Raw genomic sequence first — 14,556 nt, forward strand, 5'->3', positions numbered from 1 at the left:
TTTTTTTTAACAGAAAGGAATATTATCAGAAAAATGTATTTCCATAGCTGATCATCTGACACCCTTTAAGTGATCAAAATTAACGATATTTAAAGCATGTATTAATCGTTGATTTACAGTTAGTTTTATCCTATCAGGGAGTAATCTCCCTTTTCTTTCTTTTGTTATCATCAATCTACAAAAATGAAGAATATTATGTTTACTAGGCTCTCCCCTATACCAGGTCCCCCCTATAAACCACTTTACAGTCACTGTCCATCAGCATAGCAAAATGTTGTAGAATCACTACTTGTCTTCTCTGTGTTGTACAGCCCTCCCCTTTCTCCCACCCGCCCATTATGCATGCTAATCATAATACCCCCTTTCTTCTCCCAACCCCTTATCCCTCCCTACCCACCCACCCTCCCCAGTCCTTTTCCCTTTGATACCTGTTAGTCCATTCTTGGGTTCTGTGATTCTGCTGCTGTTTTGTTCCTTCAGTTTTTCCTTTGTTCTTATACTCCACAGATGAGTGAAATCATTTGGTATTTCTCTTTCTCCACTTGGCGTATTTCACTGAGCATAATACCCTCTAGCTCCATCCATATTGTTGCAAATGGTAGGATTTGTTTTCTTCTTATGGCTGACTAATATTCCATTGTGTATATGTACCACATCTTCTTTATCCATTCATCTACTGATGGACACTTAGGTTGCTTCCATTTCTTGGCTATTGTAAATAGTGCTACGATAAGCATAGGGGTGCATCTGTCTTTTTCAAACTCGAATGCTGCATTCTTAGGGTAAATTCCTAGGAGTGGAATTCCTGGGTCAAATGGTATGTCTAATTTGAGCATTTTGAAGAACCTCCATACTGCTTTCCACAATGGTGGAACTAATTTACATTCCCACCAGCAGTGTAGGAGGGTTCCCCTTTCTCCACAACTTCGCCAACATTTGTTGTTGTTTCTCTTTTGGATGGTAGCCATACTTACTGGTGTGAGGTGATACCTCATTGTGGTTTTAATTTGCATTTCTCTTATAATTAGCGATGTGGAGCATGTTTTCATGTGTCTGTTGGCCATCTGTATTTCTTTTTTGGAGAACTGTCTGTTCAGTTCCTCTGCCCATTTTTTAATTGGATTATTTGTTTTTTGTTTGTTGAGGTGGGTGAGCTCTTTATATATTTTGGACGTCAAGCCTTTATTGGATCTGTCATTTACAAATATATTCTCCCATACTGTAGGGTACCTTTTTGTTCTATTGATAGTGTCTTTTGCTGTACAGAAGCTTTTCAGCTCAATATAGTCCCACTTGTTCATTTTTGCTGTTGTTTTCCTTGCCCGGGGAGATATGTTCAAGAAGAGGTCACTCATGTTTATGTCTAAGAGGTTTTTGCCTATGTTTTTTTCTAAGAGTTTTATGGTTTCATGACTTACATTCAGGTCTTTGATCCATTTTGAATTTACTTTTGTGTATGGGGTTAGACAATGGTCCAGCTTCATTCTCCTACATGTAGCTGTCCAGTTTTGCCAGCACCATCTGTTGAAGAGACTGTCATTTTGCCATTGTATGTCCATGGCTCCTTTATCAAATATTAATTGACCATATATGTTTGCGTTAATGTCTGGAGTCTCTAATCTGTTCCACTGGTCTGTGGCTCTGTTCTTGCGCCAGTACCAAATTGTTTTGATTACTAAGGCTTTGTAGTAGAGCTTGAAATTGTGGAGTGAGATCCCCCCTACTTTATTCTTCCTTCTCAGGATTGCTCTGGCTATTCGGGGTCTTTGGTGTTTCCATATGAATTTTTGAACTATTTGTTCCAGTACGTTGAAGAATGTTGCTGGTAATTTGATAGGGATTGCATCAAGTCTGTATATTGCTTTGGGCAGGATGGCCATTTTGACAATATTAATTCTTCCTAGCCACGAGCATGGGATGAGTTTCCATTTGTTAGTGTCCCCTTTAATTTCTCAAGAGTATCTCATAGTTTTCAGGGTATAGGTCTTTCACTTCTTTGGTTAGGTTTATTCCTAGGTATTTTATTCTTTTTGATGCAATTGTGAATGGAGTTGTTTTCCTGATTTCTCTTTCTATTGGTTCATTGTTAGTATATAGGAAAGCCACAGATTTCTGTGGTTAATTTTGTATCCTGCAACTTTGCTGTATTCCGATATCAGTTCTAGTAGTTTTGGAGTGGAGTCTTTAGAGTTTTTTATGTGCAATATCATGTCATCTGCAAATAGTGACAGTTTAACTTCTTCTTTACCAATCTGGATTCCTTGTATTTCTTTGTTCTGTCTAATTGCCGTGGCTAGGACCTCCAGTACTCTGTTGAATAACAGTGGGGAGAGTGGGCATCCCTGTCTTGTTCCCGATTGCAGAGGAAAAGCTTTCAGCTTCTTGCTGTTCAGTATGATGTTGGCTGTGGGTTTATCATATATGGCCTTTATTATGTTGAGGTACTTGCCCTCTATACCCATTTTGTTGAGATTTTTTATCATGAATGGATGTTGAATTTTGTCGAATGCTTTTTCAGCATCTATGGAGATGATCATGTGGTTTTGGTCTTTCTTTTTGTTGATGTGGTGGATGATGTTGATGGATTTTCGAATGTTATACCATCCTTACATCCCTGGGATGAATCCCACTTGGTCATGGTGTATGATCATTTTGATATATTTTTGAATTCAGTTTGCTAATATTTTATTGAGTATTTTTGCATCTACATTCATCAGGGATATTAGTCTGTAATTTTCTTTTTTGGTGGGTTCTTTGCCTGATTTTGGTATTAGAGTGATGTTGGCTTTATAGAATGAGTTTGGTAGTATTCCCTCCTCTTCTAGTTTTTGGAAAACTTTAAGGAGAATGGGTATTATATCTTCTCTGTGTGTCTGATAAAATTCTGAGGTAAATCTGTCCTGCCCGGGGGTTTTGTTCTTGTGTAATTTTTTGATTACCGTCTCAATTTCTTTGCTCATAATTGGTTTGTTTAACTTTTGTGTTTCTTCCTTGGTCAGTCTTTGAAAGTTGTATTTTTCTAGGAAGTTGTCCATTTCTTCTAGGCTTTCCAGCTTGTTGGCATATAGGTTTTCATAGTAGTCTTTAATAATTCTTTGTATTTCTGTGTAGTCTGTCATGATTTTTCCATTCTCATTTCTGATTCTGTTGATTTGTGTTGATTCTCTTTTTGTCTTAATAAGTTGGGCTAGAGGCTTATCTATTTTGTTTATTTTCTCAAAGAACCAGCTCTTGGTTTCGTTGATTTTCGCTATTGTTTTATTCTTCTCAATTTTGTTTATTTCTTCTCTGATCTTTATTATGTCCCTCCTTCTGCTGACTTTGGGCCTCATTTGTTCTTCTTTTTCCAGTTTCGATAATTGTGATGTTAGACTGTTCATTAGAGATTGTTCTTCCTTCTTCAAGTGTGCCTGGATTGCTATATACTTTCCTCTTAAGACTGCTTTTGCTGCGTCCCACAGAAGTTGGGGCTTTGTGTTGTTGTTGTCATTTGTTTCCATATATTCCTTGATCTCTATTTTAATTTGTTCATTGATCCATTGATTATTTAGGAGCATGTTGTTAAGCCTCCATGTGTTTGTGAGCCTTTTTGTTTTCTTTGTAGAATTTATTTCTACTTTTATACCTTTGTGGTCTGAAATGTTGGTTGGTAGAATTCCAATCCTTTGGAATTTACTGGGGCTCTTTTTGTGGGCTAGTATGTGGTCTATTCTGGAGAATGTTCCATGTGCACTTGAGAAGAATGTGTATCCTGTTGCTCTTGGATGTAGAGTTCTGTAGATATCTATTAGGTCCATCTGTTCTACTGTGTTGTTCAGTGCCTCTGTGTCCTTACTTATTTTCTGCCCGGTGGATCTATCCTTTGGGGTGAGTGGCTTGTTGAAGTCTCCTAAAATGAATGCATTGCAGTCTGTTTTCCCCTTTAGTTCTGTTAGTATTTGTTTCACATATGCTGGTGCTCCTGTGTTGGGTGCATATATATTTAGAATGGTTATATCCTCTTGTTGGACTGAGCCCTTTATCATTATGTAGTGTCCTTCTTTATCTCTTGTTACTTTGTTTGTTTTGAAGTCTATTTTGTCTGATATTAGTAGTGCAACCCCTGCTTTCTTCTCTCTGTTGTTTGCCTGAAATATGTTTTTCTATCCCTTGACTTTTAGTCTGTGTATGTCTTTGGGTTTGATGTGAGTTTCTTGTAAGCAGCATATAGATGGGTCTTGCTTTTTTATCCATTCTATTACTCTGTGTCTTTTGATTGGTGCATTAAGTCCATTTACATTTAGGGTGATTATTGAAAGATAGGTACTTATTGCCATTGCAGACTTTAAATTTGTGGTTACCAAAGGTTCAAGGTTAGCCTCTTTAGTATCTTACTGCCTGACTTAGCTCGCTTATTGAGCTGTTATATACACTGTCTGGAGATTCTTTTCTTCTCTCCCTTCTTATTCCTCCTTCTCCATTCTTTATATGTTGTGTGTTTTGTTCTGTGCTCTTTTTAGGAGTGCTCCCATCTAGAGCAGTCCCTGTAAGATGCCGTGTAGAGGTGGTTTGTGGGAGGCAAATTCCCTCAACTTTTGCTTGTCTGGGAATTGTTTAATCCCTCCATCATATTTAAATGATAATCGTGCTGGGTACAGTATCTTTGGTTCAAGGCCCTTCTGTTTCATTGCATTAAATATATCATGCCATTCTCTTCTGGCCTGTAGGGTTTCTGTTGAGAAGTCTGATGATAGCCTGATGGGTTTTCCTTTATAGGTGACCTTTTTCTCTCTAGCTGCCTTTAAAACTCTTTCCTTGTCCTTGATCTTTGCCATTTTAATTATTATGTGTCTTGGTGTTGTCCTCCTTGAGTCCTTTCTGTTGGGAGTTCTGTGTATTTCCGTGGTCTGTTCGATTATTTCCTCCCCCAGTTTGGGGACGTTTTCAGCAATTATTTCTTCAAAGATACTTTCTATCCCTTTTTCTCTCTTTTCTTCTTCTCGTACCTCTTTAATACGGATATTGTTCCTTTTGGATTGGTCACACAGTTCTCTTAATATTGTTTCATTCCTGGAGAGCCTTTTATCTCTCTCTATGTCAGCTTCTATGCGTTCCTGTTCTCTGGTTTCTATTCCATCAATGGCCTCTTGCATCTTATCCATTGTGCTTATAAATCCTTCCAGAGTTTGTTTCACTTCTGTAATCTCCTTCCTGGCATCTGTGATCTCCCTCTTGACTTCATCCCTTAGCTCTTGCATATTTCTCTGCATCTCCGTGAGCATGTTTATGATTTTTATTTTGAATTCTTTTTCAGGAAGACTAGTTAGGTCTGTCTCCTTCTCTGGTGTTGTCTCTGTGATCTTGGTTTGCCTGTAGTTTTGCCTTTTCACGGTGATAGAAATAGTTTGCAGAGCTGGGACGAGTGACGGCTTGAAGAAGTTCCCTTCTTGTTGGTTTGTGGCCTTCCTCTCTTGGGAGAACAGCGACCTCTAGTGGCTTGTGCTGGGCAGCTGTGCACAGACAGGGCTTCTGATTCCTGCCCAGCTGCTATGGAGTTTATCTCTGCTGTTGCTGTGAGCATGACGTGCCTGGGGCTGCTGCTCCAAAATGGAGGAGCCGCATTGGAGGGGGAACGCCGGAGGCTATTTATCTCTGTGAGGGGCCTCCATGCTCCCTGCTGCCCAGGGGGTTAGAGTGCCCAGAGATCCCCAGATTCCCTTCCTCTGGACCAAGTGTCCCGGGATGCTTCCATCCGGTTTTGGGGTTCCTGTCCCTTTAAGACTTCCAAAAAGCACTTGCCAAAAAAAAAAAAAAATTCCGCTCACTGTTCTTTGTCCCTGGGCGCCAGCTTCAGGGACCCACTCACCGGTCTTGCTGCCCTGTTTCCCTAGTATCCAGGATTCCATGCACGTACTGTGTCTGCGCTCTGGGGCGGATGACTGGGGCTGGGTGTTTAGCAGTCCTGGGCTCCCTCTCCCTCCCCGCTCCGACTCCTCTCCTCCCACTGGGAACTGGGGGGAGGGGCGCTCAGGTCCCGCTGGGCTGGGGCTTGTATCTTACCCCCTTCGCGAGGCGCTGGGTTCTCGCAGGTGTGGATGTGGTCTGGATGTTGTCCTGTGTCCTCTGGTCTCTATTCTAGGAAGAGTTGTCTTTGTTATATTTTCATAAATATCTGTGGTTTTGGGAGGAGATTTCTGCTGCTTTACTCATGCCACCATCTTGGCTCCGACCACTGGATGGAGCTCTTTATATAGAGTCAATAACAATGTATTGCCCACACATGTGTAGTGAGCAAGACGACCAGGGCCAGGTGAGAATCCTGGCCACAGGAACCTTAACTTTATCTACACTGCCTCAGTTGCTTTTGTACACTCAGGAATCTTTTCAAACTCTGTGGGTGGTAAGTTTTATCCAAAGTTATTATTCCTAAAAATAATTGGATCCCAAAATTGGCAGCCCTGCGGATGCTATAGAAATACAGACATAGGAGATGGGGGCCCTGTTCTCCAAGTCTGTAAAAATCTGCTTAGGGAGCTAAGATTCTTTCCATTTAAAGTACTAAACTACTATGTTAAACATGGGGTAAATTGTGATATTTTAAATGCAAGCCCAGAGCCATGGTAGTAGTTTATTGTAGTTATCAAGGCTGTGGATTCTTTCCATCTTCTCTGTTCAGCCATCCTGAGCATGTTGCCTTTTGTCCTTCAGCCTTTCTTTTCAAGGTCACAAAATGGCTGTCACAGTTGTATTTAAAGACAGAGAGAAAGCAGTTTCTTTTCTCAATTTTGCTTTATAAGGTGAAAAATCTTCCCCTCAAGCAAACTTGACCGTCTATTGACTAGGATTAGAATTCATGACCTCTGTACTGGTCTCCAGAGAGGCTAAAAAGGCAGGTATATTTTCAGCTTCAGTGGTGGGACGGGTGGGTGAAAGAGAAAGATGACTGCTGGTAGACAACAGAGTCTACTACACAGAGATTAGACTATGATCCAAAGATTAGAGACAGTTATAGGCAGTTTATCAATAGGCTGGTCTAGGCCAGGTGTTGGCAAACTTTTTCAGTTAAAAGCCTGGTGGACTTGTTAAAAATACATTTCTGGCTTTAAAATAGGCAGATTATTGTGGATTATTGGCTTTGCTGGCCACAAATGGTCTCTGTTGCATATTCTTCTTTGCCTTTTTTTTTTAAAACAACCCTTTAAAAATGTGAAAACTATTCTCAGCTTGCTGGCCATATAAAAACAGGTTGTAGTTTCCTAAACCAGCCAAGGCCATGAAGGCTCAGAGGACAGGGAGATCAGTTAGGCAAGTCATCATTTTGCAGCTTCCTGAAACTCTGGGATTTGAGTGGTGCTTTGAGGGTTGATAAGATTTAGATGGAAAGATCATATTTCTTCTGAAGGGAGTAGTGAGTGGGAAAACAAGCCTGTAATGTTTTCCATAAATCTGTGTGTTACATGCAAAGAGTGGAGAACAGCAATAGCTTTGCAAAAAAAATGGGCTCATTGCAACCCAGAGTTAGGAGATACTGTGGTATAAATATCTGCACTGCCCCGCCCGGACAAGCCAACCTGCTAAGTAGCTCTGGGAAATGAAGATGCTCTTTTGGCTTAAAGCCTCCATGTTGACTCGGAGCCCAAGAAAGCCAGTGTCTGGTGTAACCAGTGGCTCTTCAGTAGGCACTGTTGCTACTAAGACTAATTAAAAGACAAACATAATGTGTTTAGGGTAGTGAAGACTGTTGGATTCTTATCCACAAAGATTATAACTCACCTTCAACTTGTGTTATTGTTATTGGTAACAAGGAAGAATTGCAACAACTAATGCTAAGTCACTTACTTATTCACTGAACACTTATTGAATGTTTACTGTGTGTCAGGCCCTAGAAATACAAGTTGAGAAGCTCACAGTCTAGAGTAAAACAATATACATAGAAATAATTACAGTAGACTGAGATAAGGGTTGGAAAATATATATGCAAGGAGCTGCAGATGCCTAGAAGAAGGAATCACCAATTCATCCTGATTTAAACTTTAAAATTGATTCTGTCTAATTATTGGTGTCCTTCAATGGCCATAGATTATATCCTTAATACTAGCCAATTATCTTGCAGATCTATACAATTGACCACAAAGAGGCCTGTGTGAAATGCTGGTTGGATCAAATCCAATTCATCCAGAAAAATCAAACATTCTGCTGCTATTAAGTTTTTCAGATTCTCTTTATGTACAAAGTATGTAATTGTAGTGTTGCTTGGTCACTTAATTTTATGCTTCCCACTATACTGGTATGAACATTGGGTTCTAAAACTATTGTTTTCCTCAGGAAAACTTTCAGAGAAGAAGATACTGTGATAGGCAGAATAATGGCCCCCCAAGAGAGACCTCATCTCAATCCCCTGTGAAACTATGAATATATTATGTTACATGGTAAAGAGGGAATTAATGGTTGCAGGGGGAACTAAGGTTACTACTACTCAGATGACTTTAAAATAGGCAGATTATTGTGGATTATTGGAGTAGAGGCAATGTAATCACAAGTGGCTTTAAAAGTGGATGAGGAAGACAGAAAGGAGGTTGGATTGATAGAATATGAGAAAGACTCAATCCACCTTTGCTGCCTTAATTTAAAGATGTAGAAAGGGGGCCTCAAACCAAGGAATGCAGGCAGCCTTTAGATTCTGGAAAAGACAAGGAGATAGGTTCTCTCTGTAGTAGTTTGTTAGGTCTGCCATAACAAGTACCCTAACCTTTGGCTTAAACAACAGAATTTTATTTTCTCACAATTCTGGAGGCTAGAAGTCAAGAGAGCAAGGTATTGGCTGGGTTGATTTTTTTCTGCAGCCTGTCTCCCTGGCTCATAGATGTCTGTCTTCTCATGGTGTGTGTGAGGTCCCTGTATTTCCTCTGTGTGCATCCATGTCCTGATTGCCTCCTCTTATAAGGATACCAGTTGTATTCAATTAGGGCCTACCCTAATAGTCTCATTTTAATGTAATTAACCTTTTTTAAAGACCATTTCTCCAGATACAGTCACATTATGAGGTACTAGGGATTAGGATTCCAACATATAAATTTTGGGGGAACACAATTCAGCATATAACACGTCCTTAGAGAGTGGAACATGGGCCTGCTACCACTTTAATTTTAGGACTCCTTCCCTCTAGAACTGTAAGATAATAAATCTGTGTTGTATAAGACATCAAGTTTATGGTAATTTGTTACAGCAAATTGGAAAATGAATACAATATACAAGTAACTGGTATCTATTAATAAGAGATTGATTAACTGAATTGTGGAACATCTATACAATGGAATATTATGCAGTGATGAAAAACAGTGAAATAAATGTCCATTGACCAATGAATACATACACAAAATGTGACCTGTACATTTAATAGAATATTATTCTGCCTAAAAGGGAAGAAAATTCTGATGCATACTACAGTTTGGATGAACCTTGAGGAGATTATGCTAAGTGAAATAAGCCAGTCACGAAAAGACAATGCTGTATGATTCCACTTATGTGGTATCCAGAGTAGTCAAACTCATAGAAACAAAGTAGAATAGTGATGCCATGGGCTGTGGGAAGGGGAAATGAGGAGTTTTTTAAATGGGTATAGAGTTTTAGTTTTTGCAGAATGAGCAAGTTCTGGAGATTGCTAACCAACAATGTGAATATACTTAACATTAATGAACTCTATACTTGAAAATGGTTAAGATGGCAAATTTTATCATAATTAAAATTTTTTAAAATAGTGAAACAAAGATTAAGTTAAACAGGAATGACAGAAAAATAGGTATAATGTACTTTCATTGTACACTTTAGAGAAAGACATATACACACATTTAATGTTTGTATATACACAAATATCTCTGAAAGGATACCCAAGAAACTGGCATAGTGATTACTTCTGGAAATGGGTTTGTAGAAAACTAGGAGGGTGGGTCAGGCATGGGAGGAAAATTTAAATACTCGTTGACACTTTCTGAATCTTGTTTACTATGTTCATGTATTACATATTGAAATAATGGTTTTTATTAAGCTCATAAACTTAGAGAAGAGATTGGTTGATTGCCAGAGACAGACGGGTTGGGGGAGCAAAATGGGTGAAGGGAGTCAAAAGGTACAAACTTCCATTTATAAAATAAATAAGTCTTGGGGAAGTAATACAAAAAGAAAGAAAGAATGGTTTTTAAATGCGAATATTTACTCAATTTAGTTAAGATTCAGGCTTGGTACTCCCTATGCTGGAATATGAGTTTGACTTTAGCTTTAAAATTCCTACTGAAATGGCCAAAGGGACATTTAAAGAAGGAAAGAAGGAAGGAAAAAGGAAGAGAAAGAAGAGAAAAGAGAACTGATATTTGCACTACAAACTGGGGTGATCACCACACTCATGCTAGAAGAAACAGTGAAAGGCTTCCTACAATATGAAATTCAGGCAAGACCAGGTTGAGGCCTACCAACCTACGAAGTATTATATGTAAAAGCTTACCTAGGAAGTGAGTTACGGAAGCAGCTTTCATTCCTAGCTTACTGAAAATGTTTGAAACCAAAAATGACTGTTAATTTTAATCAAATACCTTTTATTATCTATTTAGATAAGCTTACAGTTTTTCTCATTTGACTTAATAATATGTTAAATGGGATATTAATAGAATTCCTTAACATTAGTTCTTGAAATAAGTCCTTTATAGACATAAGTAAGAAAGCTCATTCTGCAGAACCCAGGAATGACTCAGGAATTGGAATTACCAAGTACTTCAGAAGGCAGAGGAAAGAACTTGAAATGTCCTTTGTCTTCCTTTACAATTCTTAGATTTTAATTTAGAACTAAATATGTTGGTTGCAAATAAATACTTGTTCCATGAACCAATTATTTTTTGTCTTTACACTTTTCTCATGGTTCAGCTATTTTGACTGTCACACAGACTATTCCCTGACTGAGCATGAGGTGAACAGGAGGCCTCAGAAAAGACAAGGAATTGAAGAAAAGGTCAAACTCAGTTATTTATTCGAGTGGCCGATTATGGTGTATACTCACTGCCATGAATTACTTAAAAAAGTAACTGAGGGTTTCTACATATATAAATATTTGCTGTATTTTTTTCCAAATAAATAATCAACTCAGTCGCCCAGCAACTCAAAAAACCATCTGCTTGTTTGAGCTCTCTTATCATAGATGGTCTTCCTGCGTTTTAAATCAGGGTATTAGCCTAGGTTTCCTGCTAGGAAGCCTGGGTACTTTGCCATTTGCTGGGGAAGAGCCTCAGCATGTGTTTTTTCACTGCCATCTTAAAAGCATAGCATGTTACCCATACATCAAAGCCTCAGTGTGTCTCTAGGACATCCTCTCCTGTGTGCTTAATATATGGTGGCTGAATGTAGTTGAAAGTAGTGGAGAGATGGAGTAGGGAGGGAGGGAGGGAGAGCACTTGCCCTTTATAGCCCAAAGGGCATATGTTTGTAAAGCTGTATCTTCTTTTTTTTTTTATTAAGGTATCATTGATATACAGTCTTATGATGGTTTCACATACACAGCACAGTGTCATGAACCAATTATTTTTAATGCTACCAGCACACAGTAATTGATAGCTTATGTCTTAATAAATTGGATTTCAATTAATAAGTATGCAGTAAAGTTTTAAAATAACTTTAGGAATGGAAGGTCATAGGACCTCTTTCTTGAAAGATTATTTTGAAAGAGCTTGTGTAAACATGCTGAAATATTTATTAAGAATGAAAACTTTGAAATCTTAACTGGGATAATTTGTATTAATTGTGCTTTTCTCTTTTTTCAGTTATATATACTGTAGCAGTGACAAGTCACTTTTGATATATTTAGTATCTATGTCATCTGTTGTGATATGAAAATTTGGAAGAATTAAAAGAAGCTTTAATATCTATGTTATTAATTCCTTCAAGTATTTTGTTATTTATTAAGCCTTTAGCTTTTCTAATATGACTTTTAGAGGTCTTCAAGTATTTTGTAGTCTGATTTAAAAAAGAGAAAAGACAAATGGCGAGTAAATGTTTTAATTCCTTCTCCCTCCACCCCCAAATGCAGGTGTAAAGAACAGAGAGACTTTGCAGTTGCAGGATTTAAAAAGTGATTTTATATTTGGTTGTTTCTGTTTATTTTCTAAAAGAGGAAGATTAGATTTGGTTGTAAGAAGGAAAACCAAAGTAGGCAAAGAATCAGGGCAGGAAAAAAGGAAGAAGAAAGTAAACAAGGAGAAGGTAGTTACCAGAAATAGTAACTCTGAGGTTTACCTTCTTTCATTTAAGTTTATTTACACTCCAAAACTCTTAATCTCTGCAGGTATTTTTCAGGTTGAAACTCAGCCTCAGCTTTGACAAATCAAAGAAGTCAGCTACAACTAGGGTAGCCATGGAATAGTCAAATATGATTAAATGTCAGCCACTTGTAGTGAGACGTTTTTGTCTTTTGTTTAACAGCTTTATTGAGATATAACTGATGCACAAAAAACTGCACATAGTTAATATATACAACTTGGTAATTTTGGACATGTGCATATACCTGTGAAACCATCACTAGAATCAGAGTAGTAAACATACCTATGACCTCCAAAAGTTTCTTATGCCCCTTTGGGGCTTTGGTTTTCTTTTTGTTATTTGATTTTTGTGTGTGTGTTAGGAATATTTAACATGAGATCCACCCTCTTAACAAAACTTTTAAATGCATAATAGATACACTATGTTGTATAACAGGTCTCTAGAACTTACTCATCTTGCATACTCATTAAACAACTCCCCACTTCTTCCTCTCCCTCAGTTCCTGGAAACCACCATTCTGCTCTCTGCTACTATGAATTTGATTATTTTGAAGACATCAAATAAGTGAAATCATGAAGTATTTGTGTTTCTGTGACTGGCTTATTTCACTTAGCATAATGTCCTCCTGGCTCTTCATGTTGTCACATATAGCAGAATTTCCTTATCTTTAAAGGCTGATTAATATTCCATTATATGTATATACCAAGATTTTCTTTATCCATTTGTCTGTCAGTGAACATTTGGGTTGTTTGTGAATAATGCTATAAAGAATATGGGAGTGTAGATGTCTCTTCAAGATCCTGTTTTCAATTCTTTTGGATTTATATGCAGAAGTTGGATTGCTGGATCATATGGTAGTGAGAAGCTTTGAATGATGTAAGTGTATATACATCTCTCTGTAGGGGTAACTCAGTTTCCAGCAGCTATTGCTCAAACAGCGAACATTTGAATGGAACTTGGTTAGAGTCAGAGCTTTTTCTCTTCTCTTGTTTGTTTGTTGTTAATCATAAGTGAAAAATACTCTTGTGCTACCAGCTGATTGTTTCACACCTTCGTTTCATTTTCTTTATCTGTTTCTAGATAATTTTGCAAAAGAGATTGGAGATTGGAAGAAAGGTTTTAAACTGTTTTCTGGCATCTGTCGGGGGACTTGAGTAGGGCATGTATTTTGGCTCTTCTTATAAACACTTGTTAGCAGAGGGCTAATGAAGCCAGGCTAGTTATTAAGATCCTATAATTATGTTCTGTTATATTCTAGAGCCTGACTCTGAACAAATAATATAAAATATGTACTTTTAGATGTAAGGATAAATGAACACAAACCTACCCTATTCTGGGAAAAGTCCAGAATATATACTATGAAGGGTTAGCAGCAGCATCTTTACAGAAAAAATACATCATTGCCCAAATTAGAAACCACAGAAAATGCTTGAGCTATTCAAATATTCCTCAATTTTCCAATCACATAACAAATCACCTTCTTTGCTTTATTCTCTCCAAAACAGCATCACTAATCAGAATTGCAGCTTCTCACCTGTGAGCTAACATTGATTCAGTGATTTCTGCTGCCTTTTTCCCTCATGCTTATGGCCCAATTCATCTGGATCTCTGAAATTATCTTGTTTGTATTACAGAGCTCTCATTTGGAAGACAGTGAATCAGCAGTGTTACTCTGCTGTGAATGTGAAGAATCAGAAATCTTTAGCGATTCCAATGTACGTAGGTATATGTATTTATACAGCGTTTGGTGATTCAAGTGAAAGCTTTTTGGGCAACTTTGGCTCTTAAATGCAACTGAGATAGTGCCTATTATTTCATCTATTTGGCCTCAACAGCCAAATACGTAGTTCTCGGAAGGCAAGAAAGTGACTTGCAATGAGTATATATATAAATAGCATGGTATGTTTGTATGTATCAATCTCCACTCAAAACATATCTGTTAATGTAGAAAGTTTCGCATCCTGGAACCTTGAATGAGTCTCCCTCAATAAGCAATATGAATGTTCTGTGGATTTTTTACATTTTTTTATTGTCTATAGTAACCTTTTCCCCATAGCACTGGTATTGGTGCTGCCACTGGACCTTCAGTCTCCACATAAAGAGACTTAACATGTCCTGGCTGTTGGTAATGTTAAGCCAAATCATGTTATAATTAGTGGACTGGAGAGTCAGTTAGCTCATCTCAAATGTAGAACCATCCAACTACATTTCATGAGATGTGTAAGTTTTATTTATCTCATCTGAACACCAGCATAGTTTATGAATTATTACAAATTA

General features: G+C 37.9%; 1 protein-coding gene across 4 annotated transcripts in view; it reads left to right on the forward strand.

The window, feature by feature from the left end:
• SSH2 (slingshot protein phosphatase 2) overlaps nucleotides 1–14,556 on the forward strand; it is a 306,049-nt gene that overhangs the window by 72,081 nt on the left and 219,412 nt on the right. For 2 of the 4 annotated variants that reach the window (XM_073235066.1, XM_073235067.1), the window contains exon 2: nucleotides 13,914–13,994. The exons of the other annotated variants lie outside the window; for them this stretch is intronic. In XM_073235066.1, coding sequence (XP_073091167.1) covers nucleotides 13,914–13,994 — 81 coding nt within the window. The remainder of the gene's footprint in view (nucleotides 1–13,913; nucleotides 13,995–14,556) is intronic. 4 annotated transcript variants of the gene reach the window in all.

This window comes from Manis javanica, chromosome 4 (genome assembly GCF_040802235.1).
Source record: "Manis javanica isolate MJ-LG chromosome 4, MJ_LKY, whole genome shotgun sequence".
In the NCBI taxonomy this organism is placed as follows: Eukaryota; Metazoa; Chordata; class Mammalia; order Pholidota; family Manidae; genus Manis; species Manis javanica.